Here is a 17,818-nt window from a genome sequence, read left to right on the forward strand (position 1 = left end):
AACAAGAAAAGGGAGAAAAAATTATAATCCATTATAATCACAGTTGTTCCTTGATATCCACAAGGGATTGGCTCCAGGAACCTTCACAGATTGGATACACAAGTTGTTTAGCGGGCCCTCCCTATCAGCATGTTCTACATCCGTGAATTTCAACCAACTGTAGACTGGATGTGGGACTTGCTGATACAGAGGGCTGACTTTATTAGAAAATGATTTGTATAATAGCTGCAGAGGCTACTGGAAGAAATGGATGGATGCAATGGTATCTAATATTCATAAATCATATGCTGTCTTAGGATCACCGTCATCTATACTTTCAGAATGCAGGGGGGAAGGCAGGCATGGCTGAGCTACTTCAATGGGATATGAGTGAAGTGTATCTATACAGTGGACAAGATTCTGAAACCTTTTAAAAATAAGCACTGGAATGTGGGCTAGTTAAAAGCTTAAGTAAATCCTTACAAAGAAAACACATATAGACAAGAATGGGGGAATGTAGCAATCTGAGCAGTGAAGTGAACAGTTGGCCCCAAGACTTGTAAGCTTTATGAGAACAAAAACTAGGTACTGTTTATCTTGGCATATTCATTGCCTGGCACTGTTTACATAAAAGGCCTGCTGAATGAACAAAGACAGCAAGACAAGGAGAAGAGATGCTCATAATGAACAGGTGTGGAGTTTTTAAAGGGAGAATGGGATAAGGGGGGTGGGGGGGAATATAATACAAAAAATGGGATTTTGGAATAGAGTGAAATGTTTAAGTAGCTGAGTAGTCAAATAATTTTTCTTTACCAAAAATTAGGCAAGAAGCAAAAAGAAGGAGGAAAGGAAAAAGAACTGAAATTTTAAAAATAAAATAAAATAATTGTAATAGTCCTAAGTCCAAACACAAGGATCATGTGGTATTCCAACCTTTAGAAGGCTAATAGGTATGTATTATATATAAATTATAGAAAATAAAAGAAAAAAGGCATAAAGAGGCCATCTTTTCTTTTAAAACTTCATGTAAAGTACATGGGGTGTGGAGATGCAATTTTCATGGTATAGATTACATAAAAAGATGCCAAGGTTGGTCCTAGCTGGTTTGGCTTAGTGCAGCGTTTTTCAACCGCTGTTCCGCGGCACAGATGTTGCCTGGTGTGCCGTAGGTGCAGACAAGAATTTTATAATTTTTCACTATTTTGTTTACTTAATATTTCATAATAAAGTAATTATAAAATACTTTCTTTGTGTTTATTTGATTCCTATTCAAGAGAATTACTTTATATATAGTCAATATAGGCACAGAGTTAAATTTTTTAACATTTTCTAATGGTGGTGTGCCTCGTGATTTTTTTCATGAAACAAGTGTGCCTTTGCCCAAAAAAGGTTGAAAAACACTGGCTTAGTGGATAGAGCGTTGGCCTGCAAAGTGAAGGGTCCCAGTTTTGATTCTGGTCAAGGGCATATAGCTTGGTTGTGGGCTCAATCCCCAGTGGGGAGTATGCAGGAGGTAGACAATTGATGATTCTCTCTCATCATTGATGTTTCTATCTCTCTGTCCCTCTCCCTTCCTCTCTGAAAAAAAAAAAAAAAAAAAAAAAGCCAAGGTTGAATTTCCAGGAATGGAGCTCCAGTTATAAACATCTACCACATTTTATGAATGGGATACAAAGCATAAAATACACTCTCATCCACTTCATAAAAATGTTTCATCTAATGGAAACAATTAAATCTCTTCCATCTATAAAAACTAGCATTTTCCATTAGCTGTCTCCCCTGACAATGCCCAAGGGATTACAAGAGAGAAGGAGGCAGCTGAAATGCTAGTGTTTGAACACATCTTGGTATACCAAACAGCAAGGGAAATGCCTGGATGAATACTAAACACTCAGTGGCTGAAGACTTAAATTTACTGATCTTTTTTCCTTTCTAATTCCTGCCTAGATCCTTTTTTTAAAAAAAATAAATTTTTATTGTTCATATTATTACAAATGTTCCTTCCCCTCCACCCCCCATTGCTCTCCTCCACCAGGTTCCCAAACCACCCTCTGCCCTTTCCCTACCCCCCATTATCCTCATCCATAGGTGCAGTTTATGTTCAGTCTCTTCCCACATCCCCCTCTCCCCTTTGCCCCAAGAATCGTCAGTTCACTCCCCCTCCATACCTCTGATTCTATTATATTCAACAGTTAATATTGTTTATCAGATTTTTTTAAATTTCCTTGGATTTTAGATTCGTATTTGTTGTTCATAATTTTTATCTTTATTTACTTTCTCTTCCGAAAGAACCCCCTTCAGCAATTCATATAATTCTGGTTTGGTGGTGATGAACTCCTTTAGCTTTTTTTTATTAGTGAAGCTCTTTATCTGGCCTTTGATTCTGAGTGATAGCTTTGCTGGGTAGATTATCTTTGGCTGTAGGTTCTTACTATTCATCACCTTGAATATTTTTAAAAAAATATATATTTTATTGATTTTACACAGAGAGGAATTGAGAGGGATAGAGAGTTAGAAACATCGACCAGCTGCCTCTTGCACACCCCCCACTGGGGATGTGCCCGCAACCAAGATACATGCCCTTGACTGGAATCGAACCTGGGACCTTTCAGTCCGCAGGCTGACGCTCTACCACTGAGCCAAACCGGTTTCGGCACCTTGAATATTTCTTGCCATTCCCATCTGGCCTGCATGGTTTCTGTTCAGAAATCAGCTGACAAACGTATAGGTGCTCCTTTATAGCCACCTGCTTTGCTCTTGCTGCTTTTAATATTCTTTGTCTTTTGCTCTTGGAATTTTAATTATGATTTGTCTTGGTGTGGTCCTCTTTGGATTCCTTTTGTTTGGAGTTCTGTGCGCTTCCTGGACTTGTAAGTCTAATTCTTTCACCGGGTGGGGGAAGTTTTCTGTCACTATTTCTATTAGTATGTTTTCGATATCTTGCTCTCTCTTATCTTCTGGGACGCCCATAATTCTGATGTTGGTTCGCTTGAAGTTGTCCCAGAGGTTTCTTACATTATCTTCAATTTTCTGGATTCTCTTGCCTTCTTGCTTCTGCGGAGGAGTGTCTTCTGGCTCTTTATGTTCCAAATCTTTGGCTTGATTCTTGCGATCATGTATTCAGTTTTTAGGACTCTGTAGAGTATTTTTTATTTCAGACAATGTATTCTTTATTTCTTGTTGATCCCTTATCATTTCTTGTTGATTCCTTATTAATTTTTTTAAAAATATATATTTTATTGATTTTGTACAGAGAGGAAGGGAGATAGTTAGAAACATCAATGAGAGTCATCGATCAGCTGCCTCTTGCACACCCCCTACTGGGGATATGCCCGCAACCAAGGTACATGCCCTTGACTGGAATCGAACCCGGGACCCTTCAGTCCCCAAGCCGACGCTCTATCCATTGAGCCAATCCAGTCTTGGCTGATTCCTTATTATTTCTAGTTGATCCCTTTTCATATCCTCATAGGTCTTATCGACCTTTTCTAGGAAATTCTTGAAAAATTTTATAAGCGTAGATTTGAACTCTATATCCAGTCGCTTTTTGTCCTCCATTTCTTTCGTTTGAGATCTATTTCGTTGTCTCGGCATTTTCGCAGCTTCCCTGATGGGGCGGGGTTTCAGGGTGGAGCCTACAGCCTTGGCTTCCGTCAGCCCCGCCCTATGCGGCTCCTGAGTCCCAGTAATCCCCAGGGTCCTTCAGTACTCGTTGCAAGCACCTCTGAGAGAAAGGTGCCCTCGATTTTCGCCTGCTACCAAACAGTCTAGGCTCTCCCCCAATGAGCCCGGAACTGGGGTTCAGTTCAGTTGGAAGTGGAGTTGGAGGTGGCATTCAGAGCAGTCTGGAGCTTTTGTCTCCTTCCTGCCAGCGCAATCCAGCGGCACAGCCAACTGTCCCTTCTCTGCACACAATGTGCGCGCCTCCAGGACCTCCTTTCACCGTTCCCCTGGGGTTCCGCCTTACAGCCCAGCTCCCTCTGTTTGAGCCTGGTCCCGGGGGTCTGGCCTAGAACTGGGGTTCAGAGCAGTCGGAAATGGGGCCCGGCACAGTCAGAGCTTTTATCTCCTTCCTGCTAGGGAACGCCAGCCAGGCACTCAGATGCCCCTCCTCTCCGGCTCCGTCCTTTCCGCATGTGCCGCGTTGTCTCCGTACCTTGGGCTTTTACAGCTCCTCCGCTCTTCCTTCTGGTTTTCTCCTTGCTTCTTGTTGTAGAATTTCCAGTCAGTCAACTTTCCTGTAGTTCTGGTAATGTCCATTTTATATTTTAGTTGTATTTTATTGAAATTGTTGTGTGCGGCTGCAGCTAGGTGTTTACCTGTGCAGCCATCTTGGATTCTCGATCCTTTTCTTTCAATTTTGTGATAATATTCTGAAATGCATTTCCTCCTTTACAACACACAATAACAAATGCAATAGGCTGCCTTCAGGCTTCTATTTATTGGCTAGTCGTTATTGTAAAATGGCCACTAGTATTGAACATGGCATTATTCTTCTAAAAATATCATAAACTCCCAGGTTGCTTGTTTTATCTGAATACAGAGAAAAATCTGGCATTTGCAAATACTATGTGCCTGGATTCAGTTATGCATTGGGAAGTTCAGGAAGTAGTTAATGCACCTAATGTAATTTTCCAAATATAATAAACAAAGCTATTTTTGGAGGAACAAAGTAAACATCCAAAGAAGAAATATTATATTTCTAAATACTCAAAAAACTTCCTTTAAGGAAAAAAAATGTATATTCAGACAGCAAATTATACAGTTTACATATAATCAGAGGTAAAATGTTCATAAAGTAGTATTTGAGGTAGAATTAGTGTTTAAATATTCATTTTGTTTAGAATAATGCTTTTAGTTGTTTTTACTTCTGTCTGCATGCTGAGATAAGCTACTCTAGAATGGAAATACCATCCTGTGTTATGTCTGCTTATACCACAAAGATTTCTGAAATAGTCAAAGTCCTCTAACAAGTGAGGAGCTACATTTATTATGATTATACATTTATTGTTGCAACTTAATCTTTCAAGTAACTATCTATATATATAAAAAGCCAGCGACCTGAATGCCAGTTGCTATGACATCCACTGTGGCCAGTGAACCAGCGCTATGGAGGTCACCCCTCCATGACCAACCTCCCACAGCCCCTCCCTTCAGCCGGCCCCTCACGATGGGCTCCCACCACCCCGATCAGGGACAAGGATGACCAGCCAACTGCCTGTGGCTCATTTCCCCCAGCCAGATACCCCCCCAACCAATCAGGGGTGGGTCTGGCCGGCCAACCTCCCACAGCCCCTTCCCCAGCTGGCCCAGCCGATTGGGGCAGGCTGGCCAGCCATCCTCACACCATCTCCTCCTCCTGACAGGACTGGCCCCAATCTGTCCCATTGGGGTCGGCCCGGCCAGACCCCACCCTTGCATGAATTTGTGCACTGGGCCTCTCGGAAATATTTTAAAATAGAAGATCGTTTTATTTCATCAAATAGCAAACCTGAAAGTAATTTGACTCCAAGCACAAAATGCCTTCTGTTCTTAGCCTGGTGTTGACTTTTTTCCCTGAACCCTGAAATCTGTAACAAAGCTTTCTGTAGACTTTCCTCCTTTCACTTACATTCTTTCTCCAGGCACTACCATTTGTTGTAAAGAGTTTTAAAAACAGCTTTTATTCAGCAACAAAAGGCAGTGTAATTCTGATATATACTTATTTCTAATCTTTTTTTTTTTTTAAGTAAACTATGCATGTTATTTTATTTGCAACCCCATGTGTTAAGATGGGACATTGTTAAATTAACAATCATTAAAAAGCAACAACCAATAAACTAATATTTAATTTGGTACTTAAAATTAATTAAAAATCAAATGGAAGCAATGTCTAAAATAACTAAGATAATTCACAATAAAAACCATGATTCAGCCAAAACCGGTTTGGCTCAGTGCATAGAGCATCAGCCTGTGGACTGAAAGGTCCTGGGTTCGATTCCGGTCAGGGACATGTACCTTGGTTGCGGGTACATCCCCAGTAGGGGGTGTGCAAGAGGCAGATGATCGATGATTCTCTCTCATCGATGTTTCTAACTCTCTATCCCTCTCTGTAAAAAAATCAATAAAATATATTAAACACACACACACACACAAAACAAAAAACACCATTATTCAGGCTCTGCTTATGGAAATATAATTCAGAATCAGCTAACCTAAAATGTACCTTTAGAGATAGAATGAGGAATAAGTTAGCAAAAATAAGATTTCAGGGAGTCACTAAAATTACTTTTAAGGATGTCAGAACTGATTATATATAAAAAATATTAAGTTAAGTTTAAGTTCATTCATACATGACCTTATTTGAAGCAGTGTATTTGCATTCACTAATAAAATTCAAGTCACTGCCGAAACCGGTTGGCTCAGTGGTTGAGCATCGGTCTGTAGGCTGAAGGGTCCCGGGTTCAATTCTAGTCAAGGGCATGTACATTGATTGCGGGCACATCCCCGGTAGGGGGTGTGCAAGAGGCAGCTGGTCGATGTTTCTCTCTCATCAATGTTTCTAGCTCTCTATCCCTCTCTCCTCCTCTCTGTAAAAAATCAATAAAATATATTAAAAAAAAATTTCAAGTCACTAAGATTTTTGAAGTATTTTATTTCCCAGATATTTTATTTTTTTTTGAATTTGTTTTTCAGTGACTAGTCTGAATTTCTATGAAGACCTAACGAAGATGTATTTCTGGAAAGAAGGCAATTTTCTACAATCTGAAAACAAATGACTAGAAAACAAATCTTTTGTTTTTAGGTAAAGTGACAGGAAGGATTTTGCAAAAAGAAATACCCAAAAACCAAAGCAATGAAAATGCTATTAATAAGCAATGGGAAACTCCAAACCCCATCAAGTTCAATAGAGTACCTAAGGCATCTCAGGTTCAGATGATATAATCATCTTTGCTTAAAGTTCTAATCATCTATGCATACGATTGTACCATCTTAAGAATGTGAAGCTGAAAAGGTAATGGTCAACCATTATAATTGTGAAGAGAATCATAAAAGTTGATAAAAGCGAGTGACATTGGAGATCATATGTTCTACGTCCATATTTATAGACCAGAGGCCCGGTAGATGAAATTCTTGAAGGGTGGGGGTTGTCCCTTAGCCCAGCCTGCACCCTCTCCAATCTGGGACTCCTTGAAGGATCCCCTACCGGGACTGGGTCTAAACAGGCAGTTGCACATCCCTCTTACAGTCCAGTACTGCTGGCTCCCAACTGCTCACCTGCCTGCCTTTCTGATTGCCCTAACCGCTTCTGCCTGCCAGCCTGATCACCCCCTAACCACTGCCCTGCCAGCCTGATTGATGCCTAACTGCACCCCTGCAGGCCTGGGTCCCCCACAAACTGCCCTTCCTTACAGGCCTGGTCACCCCCAACTTCCCTCCTCTGCCATTCTGGTTACTCCTAACTGCCCTGCCCTGCTGGCCTGATCGCCCAAACTGCCCTCCCTTGTAGATCTGGTCCCTCCCAAATCCTCATCTTGTCACTGCCATTTTGTGTCCACATGGGGGCAGAATCTTTGAGCACATAGAGGCAGCGATCTTGTGTTCAAGTGATGGTAAATTTACATACTACACATGGATAGGATAGAGGCCTGGTGCACGGGTGGGGGCCAGCTGGTTTGCTCTGAAGGGTGTCCTGGATCAAGGTGGGGGTTCCCTTGGGGAGTGGGGTGGCCTAGGCAAGGGGCCTGTGGTGGTTTGCAGGCCAACCCCCCCAGCGACCCAAGTGGAGGCACTGGTATCTGAGTTTATTTATCTTCTATAATTAAAACTTTGTAGCCTTGAGCAGAGGCCAAGGCAGGCCAGGGGTGCGAAAGCTTGGCTTCCTCCATCACTGGGGGCAACCCAAGCCTCCTGCTCTCTCCAGATCTGTGGCTGCAGCCATTTTTCTTGGGATTTATTTATCTTCTATAATTGGAACTTTGTAGCCTTGAGTGGAGGCCTGGGCCCGTCTGGTTGTGCAGAAAGCTTGGCTTCCTCTATTGCTGGAGAAACCCAAGCCTCTCTCCTGCAATCTCCATGGCCACAGCCATCTTGGTTGGGTTGATTTGCATATTTGCTCCTGATTGGCTGGTGGGCAGAGCAGAGTGATAATTTGCATATTACTTTTATTATATAGGATGAGGAAACTGAGGCTCATTCATAAAGCAGGTGATAACAGAACTGAGTTTTCAGATTCCTAAGTCTGTTTCTCTTAGGGTAGGACAAATTCTAGATTTTAACTTTCATTGGCTAGTAAAACAAAACCAAGTGTGAAGAATTCCAGAGATGTGAGTTTGAGAAAAAAGAATTCCTATCAAATCCCCAAAGACAAGTTAGAAATGCATGACTTTACTTAGTTCCTTTATAGCATGTGCTGAACAACTTAGATAATATACTAATTGATTTATACAATTCCTTTCAGTTCTATCTAAAATCAGCAAACCAAAAGTAAATGAGAATATTACATGAGATTCCTTTTAAGCATACATAAAGGTACTTAATGTGAACTACTGCTTCGTGGGTGAAAGAAGACATCCAACTGTCCAGTTCTGAGAGAAAGCTCCTGACTAGTTACCCAGTAGACTCTCCACACTTCAATAAGGAAGATGATGCTTGTTTTTTAAAAATCTCAACAAAGCTCACAGACAAGCCAGTGCATCATCCTAGATTTGTGACTGATATGAGTATTTAAGGCTGTCATTTTCAAGTATAAAAGTTTAATGTTCCATTAACCAATCTATGTAATAGTCATAGCTATAAGCTCAAGTCATGGAAATTAGCAGGAGCCTACCAAAAACATAAAATCATAATTTAGGCAACAGTAAGTTTAAATGTAGAAAAGGCTTGAGGGAAATGCATGGATGAGATTATGCCTTTCTGAAATGCACTGGTTTATTCACACTGAAACTCTGTTAACTCTGTTGTCTGTTGCATCGTTATGTGGAATAAGGTAGATCCACAGCAGAAACTTAAATAGGTAACAGATAGTAAGTAAGATGGTTCACCTCTAACACAGTTCTACAGCCTGTTTCCCCAGAGAAAGGTTGGAAGTGGCTCAAGCATGCCAAATAAGCTTCACAGATAACATGAAGTTTTTAAAAACAGGGCCTTTCACCTAGGGACCAACATGCACTGTTTGTAGATGGAATAATGAACATTATTTACTTCTGGCTTGGTGTAATATTGTGAAATATAATGTGGCTGGAACAGAATGGATTCTGGAAGCCGGTATTTTGTTTAACTTATACTCTGGGCGTTTGACTTAAGTTGTAGTTATGTAACTTCTTCTAGGGTTCCAATATCTATCTGAAAGGTAACATCAGTTTTATAACGGAAGCAATTGTTTTGTTATAAATTGCATGTAACATGCTTGAATTCTAGGTCATTGCTCCTTAACACAATTTAAAGTTTCGTGTGATTTGGTCAGCATACACACTTCTCATTTCATTTGATATACAAGACAATGTGGAAATTCACAAACAAAATTACCAACTTCAGAAAGCTAAATTGAGTCCAAGATTATGGCAAATCTGACCCAAAATTTTTGTAATTTTAGCATGAGTCTCATGCAGTTTGTGAGTATCAAACTAAATCTACAGTGACCAAAAGCCTTGTTAATGTACATTAAAACATGTACAGTTTTTAGTGTTCCTGATAAATGCAGTTATGATCTTATTGCACTTTTGGCATTCTTTAAGAAAGCACATAAAGCTTTAATATGGAAATATCTAGGTTACACTTAACTTGTGCTCAAGTAATAAAAACATTTGTTCTCTTTTGATCTCACACACTCTCTCCTCAGGTGTGGCCCATCTCCTGCATGCTTGGAGTGACCTGTGGCTATGTGGCTGGCCTCCTTATTTCACCACTCTGGATATACTGGAATAGAAAGCAACTTACATACAAGCAATTAATTGGAACAAAGGAAGATTTTGTGTGTTTGCAGATTCCACAAAGGCTGTGCAGAGATGTATATGGTCTAAGCCAGGCAGTCCCATTTATAGCACTGTTTTTTGTTTTGTTTTTTAATGTAGTTACATGATGTGACTGTAGTTTTTTAAACTATGAAAACCGTGAGAGATTGTACCTTCTAGTTAAAATAAAGTATTTATAATAGACTAGAGGCCCGGTGCATGAAATCTGTGCATGAGGGGTGTACCTCAGCCCAGCTTGCACCCTCTCCAATCTGGGAACCGTTGAGGGATGTCCGGCTGCCCCTTTAGGCTCAATCACATAGGGCCTAAATGGGCAGTTGTATATCCCTCTCACAATCCAAAACTGCTGCCTCCCAAATGCTTGCCAGCCTGCCTGCCTGATTGCCCCTAACCATTTCTGCCTGCCAGCTGATCACCCCTAACCACTCCACTGCCAGAATGATTGATGCCTAACTGCTCCCCAGATGGCCGATTGCCTCCCCTACAGGCCTGCCACTCCCCATCTGCCCCTGCCCCCCTGCTGGCCTGGTCACACCTAACTGCCCTCTTCTCCTGGCCTGGGATCTCCCCAACTACCCTCCCCTGCTAGCCTGGACTCCCCCAACTGCCCTCCCCTGCAGGCCATCTTGTGTGTTGGAGTGATGGTCAATTTGCATATCCCCCCCCCCCTTTTTTTTAAATTAGATAGAATTGTAGCTTCAGATGCTGTTTGCTGCTTCTTGGAACTTTAAGAAACATTCTTAATGAATTTTATAGAATTCTGAGGACATGGTTGTTTTTCATTCAAGTTTTAAACTGCTTCAGTATTTATAAGAGGTCTGGGTATAGCTGTAGCATTTCATATGCTTTCTTAGAAATGGATAATTTCACTGGCAACTGAAGATGTTTCTCAAGTAATCAAACAAGTTTATACATATTGATCCTAGTCTTTTATTTTATTGTGTGTTTCTTTGGAGTTAAAATGGCTATGATAGCCTCATCAAAAACAGTCTTCAATCCCTTCTGGATTAAAGCTGAACATTCCACAATAGCAGCACACTCCTATCTCTTTTGCCAATTTCTGTTCTTGTTCCACACATACAGGCTTTTCTTTGATATCATTCAGTCTTGCTAAAGTTTTGGGGTCATCGCGGAGGTCAATCTGAGTTCCTATTAATAAGAAGGGTACATTTGGTGCGTATTCTAAGTTCTGGTACCCATTCCTTTTTTACATTTTGTAATGAGGCTGGACTCACCACAGAGAAGCATATAAGGAAGACATCAGTAAATGGATAAGATAAAGGCCTCAGATGATCATAGCCTTCCTGTCCGGCCATGTCCCAAGAGGCATTGCTTGCCCCCTATGGTGACGCTGACTGCGTAGAGGTCAAAGACAGTGGGCACATACTCCCCCGGGGAAGACATTGTTCGCATAGCTCATGAGCAGGCATGTCTTGCCCACTGCCCCATCGCCCACTACCACACTTGAACATCAGCATGCCGGACCTGTGAGCCATGCTGCGGTGACTGACCTCCAGGCATGGAGCCCCTGTAGCCCCCGTCCCGGTCCCCGGCTCAGCCCCAGCCCATGGGGGGTGTCCAGCGCTGCTGCTCCGAACAGCTGGGCCATCCCCTCGGTCCCATGCAGCCACTCCCCAAGCCCAAGGGAAGGGGGTGGCAAGCCCAGGGCACAGCCGCTGCCTCTGTCACTGCCTAGATCCCTACCTGAATCCCAGTCTCTGCACCTGCCTGCTGCCCCAGCTGGTAGGCACCCGCTCCCTGACCTGGCCTCCCCAGGAAAATCCACTGGATCATAAGACTGTCCAGCTCTGGGGGATACCACGACTTTGGGGAAGGCAGAGTAGGGAGGGCCAGGCAGCTGTCCCCACCACACATGGGTCCGGGCCCCCTCCCCAAGTGAGGGGCACCCGTAACAGCTCCTGCATCCTGCCCGTGGCTGTGGCCGCCATGGACCCAGCCGCCTTGCCCTAGAAGGACTCCCTACAAGGGCTTATTTCTAATCTTTAGTGGGCTATTATTGTGCTTCACAGCAAAGCAGAGTCTTTTTGCTAAGAATCCCCACTGTGTCTAGGAGACTAACAGTCTGTTTAAGAGTACAACTAGAGTTAGCTTGTTTTATCATCTTCTACGATGTGTTGAACCCTTCAAGGTTAAGACAGTATATACCATTTTATTTTCACCCATGTTTATTTAGCATGGAATATCTTATATAGAACGAAAGGCCCGGTGCATGAAATTCCTGCATGGGTTGTGGGGGGTGTCCCTCACCCCAGCCTGCACCCTCTCCAATCTGGGACCCCTCGAGGGATGTCTGACTCCCTTTTTAGGCCCGATCCCCTAAACAGGCAGTCGGACATCCCTCTCACAACCCAGGACTGCTGGCTCCCAACTGCTCGCCTGCCTGCCTTCCTGATTGTCCCTAACCACCTCTGCCTGCCAGCCTGATCACCCCCTAACCACTCCCATGCCAGCCTGATTGATGTCTAGCTGCTCCCCTACCAGTCTGTTTGCCTCCAACTTTCCTCCTCTGCTGGCCTGGACACACCTAACTGCCCTCCCCTGCAGGGTTGATCGCCTCCAACTGCCCTTCCTTGCAGGCCTGGTGCCTTCCAACTGCCCTTCCCTGCTGGCCATCTTGTGTTCACATAGGGGCAGCTATTGTGTGTTGGAGTGATGGTCAATCTGCATATTACTCTATCAGATAGGATAGAGGCCTGGTGCATGGGTGGGGGCCAGCTGGTTTGCCCTGAAGGGTGTCCCAGATCAGGGTGGGGGTTCCCTTGGAACATGGGGCTGTCTGAGCGAGGGGCCTGTGGTGGTTTGCAGGCCAGCCACGGCCCCTGGTGACCCAAGAAGCAGCCCTGGTATCTGGAATTTATTTACCTTCTACAATTGAAACTTTGTAGCCTGGAGCGGAGCCAAGCCTCCTGCTGGCTGCTTGGCCAGCAGCCATATCTGTTTGGATTTATTTACCTTCTATAATTGAAACTTTATAGCTCTGAGTGGAGACCTAGGCCGGCAAGGGCAGGTGGAAAGCTAGGCTTCCTCTGTTGCCTGGGAAACCCAAGCCTCCCTCCTGCTCTCTGTGGCTGTAGCCATCTTGGTTGGGTTTATTTGCATACTTGCTCTGATTGGCTGGTGGGTATAGCAGAATAATGGTTGATTTGCATATTACTCCTTTATTAGGTAGGATGAGACTTAATGGGAAACGAATCTGCAATATAGAAAGCATTAGCCTGCCTGGTTTGGCTCAGTGGTTGAGTGTCAACCTATGAACCAAAAGGTCATGATTCAATTGCTGGTCAGGGCACAACCCAGGGTTGTGGGCTCTATATCATGTGGGGCATACAAGAGGCAGCCAGCCAATCAATAATTCTCTTGTATTATTGATATTTCTATCTCTGTCTCCCTCTCCCTTCCTCTCTGAAACCAAAACAAATATATTTTTCTTTTTCTTTTCTTTATTATTACATATGTGTCCTTATCCTTCCATTGCTTCCCCACCCCCAACCTAATGCCCTCAAGCCCCTGGTGTCTGTATCCAGTAGTTAGGCTTATATGCCTGCAAACAAGGTACATGCATGCATACAAGATCTCTCCCCTTTACCCCTCCCCTCCCCCACCTTCCCTCTCAGGTTTGACGGTCTAATCACTGCTTCTCTGTCTGTGGATCTGTTTTTGTTCATCAGTTTATGTTGTTCATTATTTCCATAAATGAGTGAGATCATGTGATATTTATCTTTCTCTGACTGGCTTATTTTGCTTAGCATAATGCTGTCCAGTTCCATCCATGCTGTTACAAAATGGTAAGAATTCCTTCTTTTACAAATATATATATTTTTTAAAAGCATTAAGTGTATTGCAACTTAAGTCTTAGACTTTTTTCACTGCCAGTCTTACACACTGAGGCAAGTTAAAGGATTTATCTCGTCTTCCTCTGCTTTCTACCTTGAACATTCTACTTAGGGTTAATTTTATGACATATACTTTCCAAATTGAGTACATGTTCTAAATCCTATGAGCACTGGACCACTTGGGAAATTATTTAGGAATATAAAAATTTTCAGTCCTTATGATGGGTAAGGAAGCAATTTATGTTACAATAATCCCCGAGTGATTCTGATGTCTACCAAAACTTGAGAACCACTGTACTAAAACCATATTTTGGTTTGATGAATTCTATATTTAATTTTTTTAAATACCACCATTTTATTTTTAATTCTTAAAAAAAAAATTAAAAAATATACGCGCACACACACACACTTTTATTGACCTTTTATAGAGTAAGGGAAACAGATAGAGAGTTAGAAACACCAGATGAGGGAGAAACATTGATCAGCTGTCTCTTGCACACATTTCATTGGGGATGTGCCTGCAACCGGTACATGCCCTTGACCAGAATTGAACCTGAGACCCTTCAGTCCACAGGCCAATGCTCTATCCACTGAGCAAGACCGGTTTTGGCTCTATATATCTAATTTAATGCATTATTTAAACCCCTCAAGAATATCTCATACTAGGGAAAAAAAGTCAACTTATTATTTAATTGCTAAGTTAAATCTTATAATCATGCATAATTATTTTATTTGGAAGATCCTATTTGCAAAATTATCTTCCCTGATGACTCTCTTTTTAAGGTCTTAGCACTTACCCTTTATTATTTAGTGGTGATGTGGGAGACAAGGAAGGACAGGCCCTCTTGGCAGGTGGCTCTTCCTCCTCTTCATCAGAAGAACTGTCTATGGTTAGGTCAATCACCTCTACTTTCTTATTTTTATTTGAGGACTGGTGGTGAGAAGTCACCTGATGCTCCAGTGTGGAGCTCAAGCATCCTGTGTGGGAATGATTAAAACACAAGACAAAAAGATTTATGACACCTCTTTTTTTCTCAGTGTTCATGAGTTAATTTGCCAATTATAGTTTAGACTTACAATATTGCTGAAGTCAGACAGTAGAAAACCAACAGTGGTTCTGTTTGCCTAAGTTTAAAACTACTATTTAGTATTAGCTAAAAAATTTTTTTTTGAAAAATAATTCTCAATCAAGACAATAAAAATGTATGTCCATTTCTGAATAAAAGCAGTTTGAGTGCAAAGCCTATGAATTATGTGTTTATCTGTATAGTATCTGATAAACTTAAGTAATGCAGTGGTAACATTTTTTTAAAAGTCATATAGCTCCTCTGTAGTAAAACCGTATTAAAAGCCAGGAAAAGAAAAAAAGTAAGTAAAAGAATGTTCATGAATCTGTACCAATCTGCTAAAAACTTAAAAGGATAGCATTTCAAAATCATGATTTTATAAAAACTTACTATATTACTTTGAAATCTTATACCACAACATTTTAAAAGCTGGCAAAAGTGAGTTTAAAGAAGCTTTACGACTTCTGAACATGTAATTAATAATTTAATAAGAGTTATTGAACTGAGTGTTGTTGTTTTTTTAAATAAAATTTGAGCATTTTAAGAGCAGGAAGATTGCCTACCCTTAAAAAAAAAACCAAAAAAAAACTTACCATCAACTCCATTGTAAGAGGAAGAAACTTCTTGTACTTCCTTTTTTGACCTCATAGGTGCCCAAGAGCCATCTTCCTTAAACTGTATTTCATCACAATCTGTACAGTACTTTAGGATTTCCATAAACAAGCTATAAAACACAATTTGTCTTTTCAATATCACATTTTAAATGAAGATAGTTTAGAATTATTACTGTTAAAAAAACATTCAGATCCTTCATGTTTTATACAAGTATAATTGAGAAAGAAGAAAGTGGACCAGATTAAGTTATACTTGTTCTCAAAATCTAGAGCTAAATAGAAAGTACAATAGTTATTTATATTATGGTACTTTTATGCAAGAAAACATTATGAGTCTTCTAAACATTTGTTAACATGGGAAAATGGTCACAGAAAGTAGAAAAAGGCCAAGAAAAGAAATCCTTATACTTAAATAAATTTCTGTGTGTACATGGTACAGAAATAGCACTTATCTCTGAATGTTACACTTATTTTTCTTCATAACTTTTTTTACATAGCCCAAATTGCCTCTAATAAGCATATCTTATTTGATAAACTGAAGCAATAAATACAAGACATGTATTGAATGTTAAGCCTCCTGATAAATATCATGGAGATATTAATTGAAACTTGCAAAAAATGTGTAAAACTAATGGTCAAATTCTTAGGTTATAATGTTAAATGAAATAAAATAAAAAAAATTAATACTGTGCAATCACAATTGTGAAAATAACACACCACAAAAGCTTTTTAATTTTCCTATGTTTTTCAATTCTTCATTAAGTTTATAGATGTGTATATATATATGTATGCATACATGACTTTTAGAACAACAAAGAAATCTCAATTGATGGGGGGATCTAAAACAATTAGTAAAATATTATTCAATTGAGATTTATTAATGATCATTGCTATCTATCTAAAATTAAACATAAAACATTAAATTGCATGTTTACTTTCCCCCCTACTGATTAGTCTAACATCTATCAAGCTCTGGGATACCTTTGTATTGCTAAATGTATTCTATTCCTCATGTTACATCTCAAATACTACAGATAAGTTGCCTTGAGTGTTTTGTTAGAGAGTATGGAAATATCAAGAAGATCCTTTTTAAAGTTTTTTTTTTTTTCAATGGCAAAAAGGGGGGGTGGAGGAAGCTAGAGAATAGGGGAAAATTTAGAGGAACATTCCAAGATGTTTGGTAGGGTAGATAAAACATGAGTGCTAAAAATATAGATTGTCATGAGGCTATAGGTGGACAAGAAAGATAAACACACATATTTCAGAGAAAAAAAACAACACAAAACAAAACAAAGCTGCTACTCATTCAGTATGTTGATCAATTTTAGGAGCCCTTAGAGCAGGGAATAGGCATAAGAAAATCTCCAAAAACAGGCTAACTTCTAAAAAGCCCAATTTTTAGAAGTTAACCAGAGCTTCACAATTCTTTCTTTCTTTTTTTTCTTTTCTTTTTTTTTCTTTTTCTTCTAATATGGTCTGCATGACTAGGGATACATGGATTCACGTTAGAAAAAGGTGTTAAGTCCTTTGGGGCTGGATCCCAGGGAGTGCCTGGGCCTATGCCCACCCTCCTGGCCTGGACCCTCCCTCCGATCCCTCAGTACCGACGCCCCCCTCCCCCCTGTGCCCCTCAGCCCCTCTCAGGACTCGGCATTCCTGCTGGCTCCCTGTTGGCTCAGCCGTGACCCTCCGTCCGTCCACACCCCTGAAGGTGTGAGGTCACTGCCCTGAGCCATCCTGACCCAGAGTAGGACCCTTCTCACTGGAGACCCTGCCTCATGGGGATGGCCATCGGCCAGGTCGGCCTGGGCTTCTAGGACCCAAACCCAAGTCTCTGTGATAGGACTGTCACCTCTCAACCAACCTGGTGGGTGGGTGGGTGGGCGGGAGGAAGGAAGGAAGGAAGGAAGGAAGGAAGGAAAGGAAAGGAAGGAAGGAAACCTGCTTGGAACAATTGATGCTTAAATGGTAAAGTCAGGAGGCATTGACAGTAAAGCATGCATTTTCCAAATAAGAGGACATCAAGTTAAAAAGAGAAAATGTTAATAGTATGTAGTTTGAAAAATACTATTTGTAGAATCATGAAAATCCTAAAAATAGGTAATTCAGAAAATCTGACCTGATATATAACAAACCCAGATAACTCCAATACAAGGAAAAACTTTAAAGTGACATACCCATCAATAATAAGGTGCTCATACGGAGCCTTTTTATCACAGACAGGACAAACCCAGGTTGGCTTTTTCTCATTCATTTGAATATAAAGAGTTGCATCAAAACACTGCAGATGAGAACAGGTAAGGGCCCGACATGGAATTGTCAGCCGCATTTTACCAAGCTTTAAAAAAGGG

At 41.1% G+C, this 17,818-nt stretch overlaps 1 protein-coding gene and 1 pseudogene across 5 annotated transcripts in view; both read right to left on the bottom strand.

The window, feature by feature from the left end:
- Positions 1–17,818, bottom strand: part of PIAS1 (protein inhibitor of activated STAT 1) — a 106,387-nt gene that overhangs the window by 7,064 nt on the left and 81,505 nt on the right. For all 5 annotated transcript variants that reach the window (XM_036437817.2, XM_045581196.1, XM_036437812.2 and 2 more), the window contains exons 9-11: positions 17,645–17,805; positions 15,447–15,577; positions 14,584–14,764 (exon numbers count right to left, since the gene is read on the bottom strand). In XM_036437817.2, the coding sequence (XP_036293710.1) occupies positions 14,584–14,764; positions 15,447–15,577; positions 17,645–17,805 (473 nt within the window). The remainder of the gene's footprint in view (positions 1–14,583; positions 14,765–15,446; positions 15,578–17,644; positions 17,806–17,818) is intronic.
- Positions 10,799–11,428, bottom strand: LOC118730495 (annotated as a pseudogene).

Source organism: Pipistrellus kuhlii, unplaced genomic scaffold (genome assembly GCF_014108245.1).
Source record: "Pipistrellus kuhlii isolate mPipKuh1 unplaced genomic scaffold, mPipKuh1.p scaffold_m20_p_1, whole genome shotgun sequence".
Lineage (NCBI taxonomy): Eukaryota > Metazoa > Chordata > Mammalia > Chiroptera > Vespertilionidae > Pipistrellus > Pipistrellus kuhlii.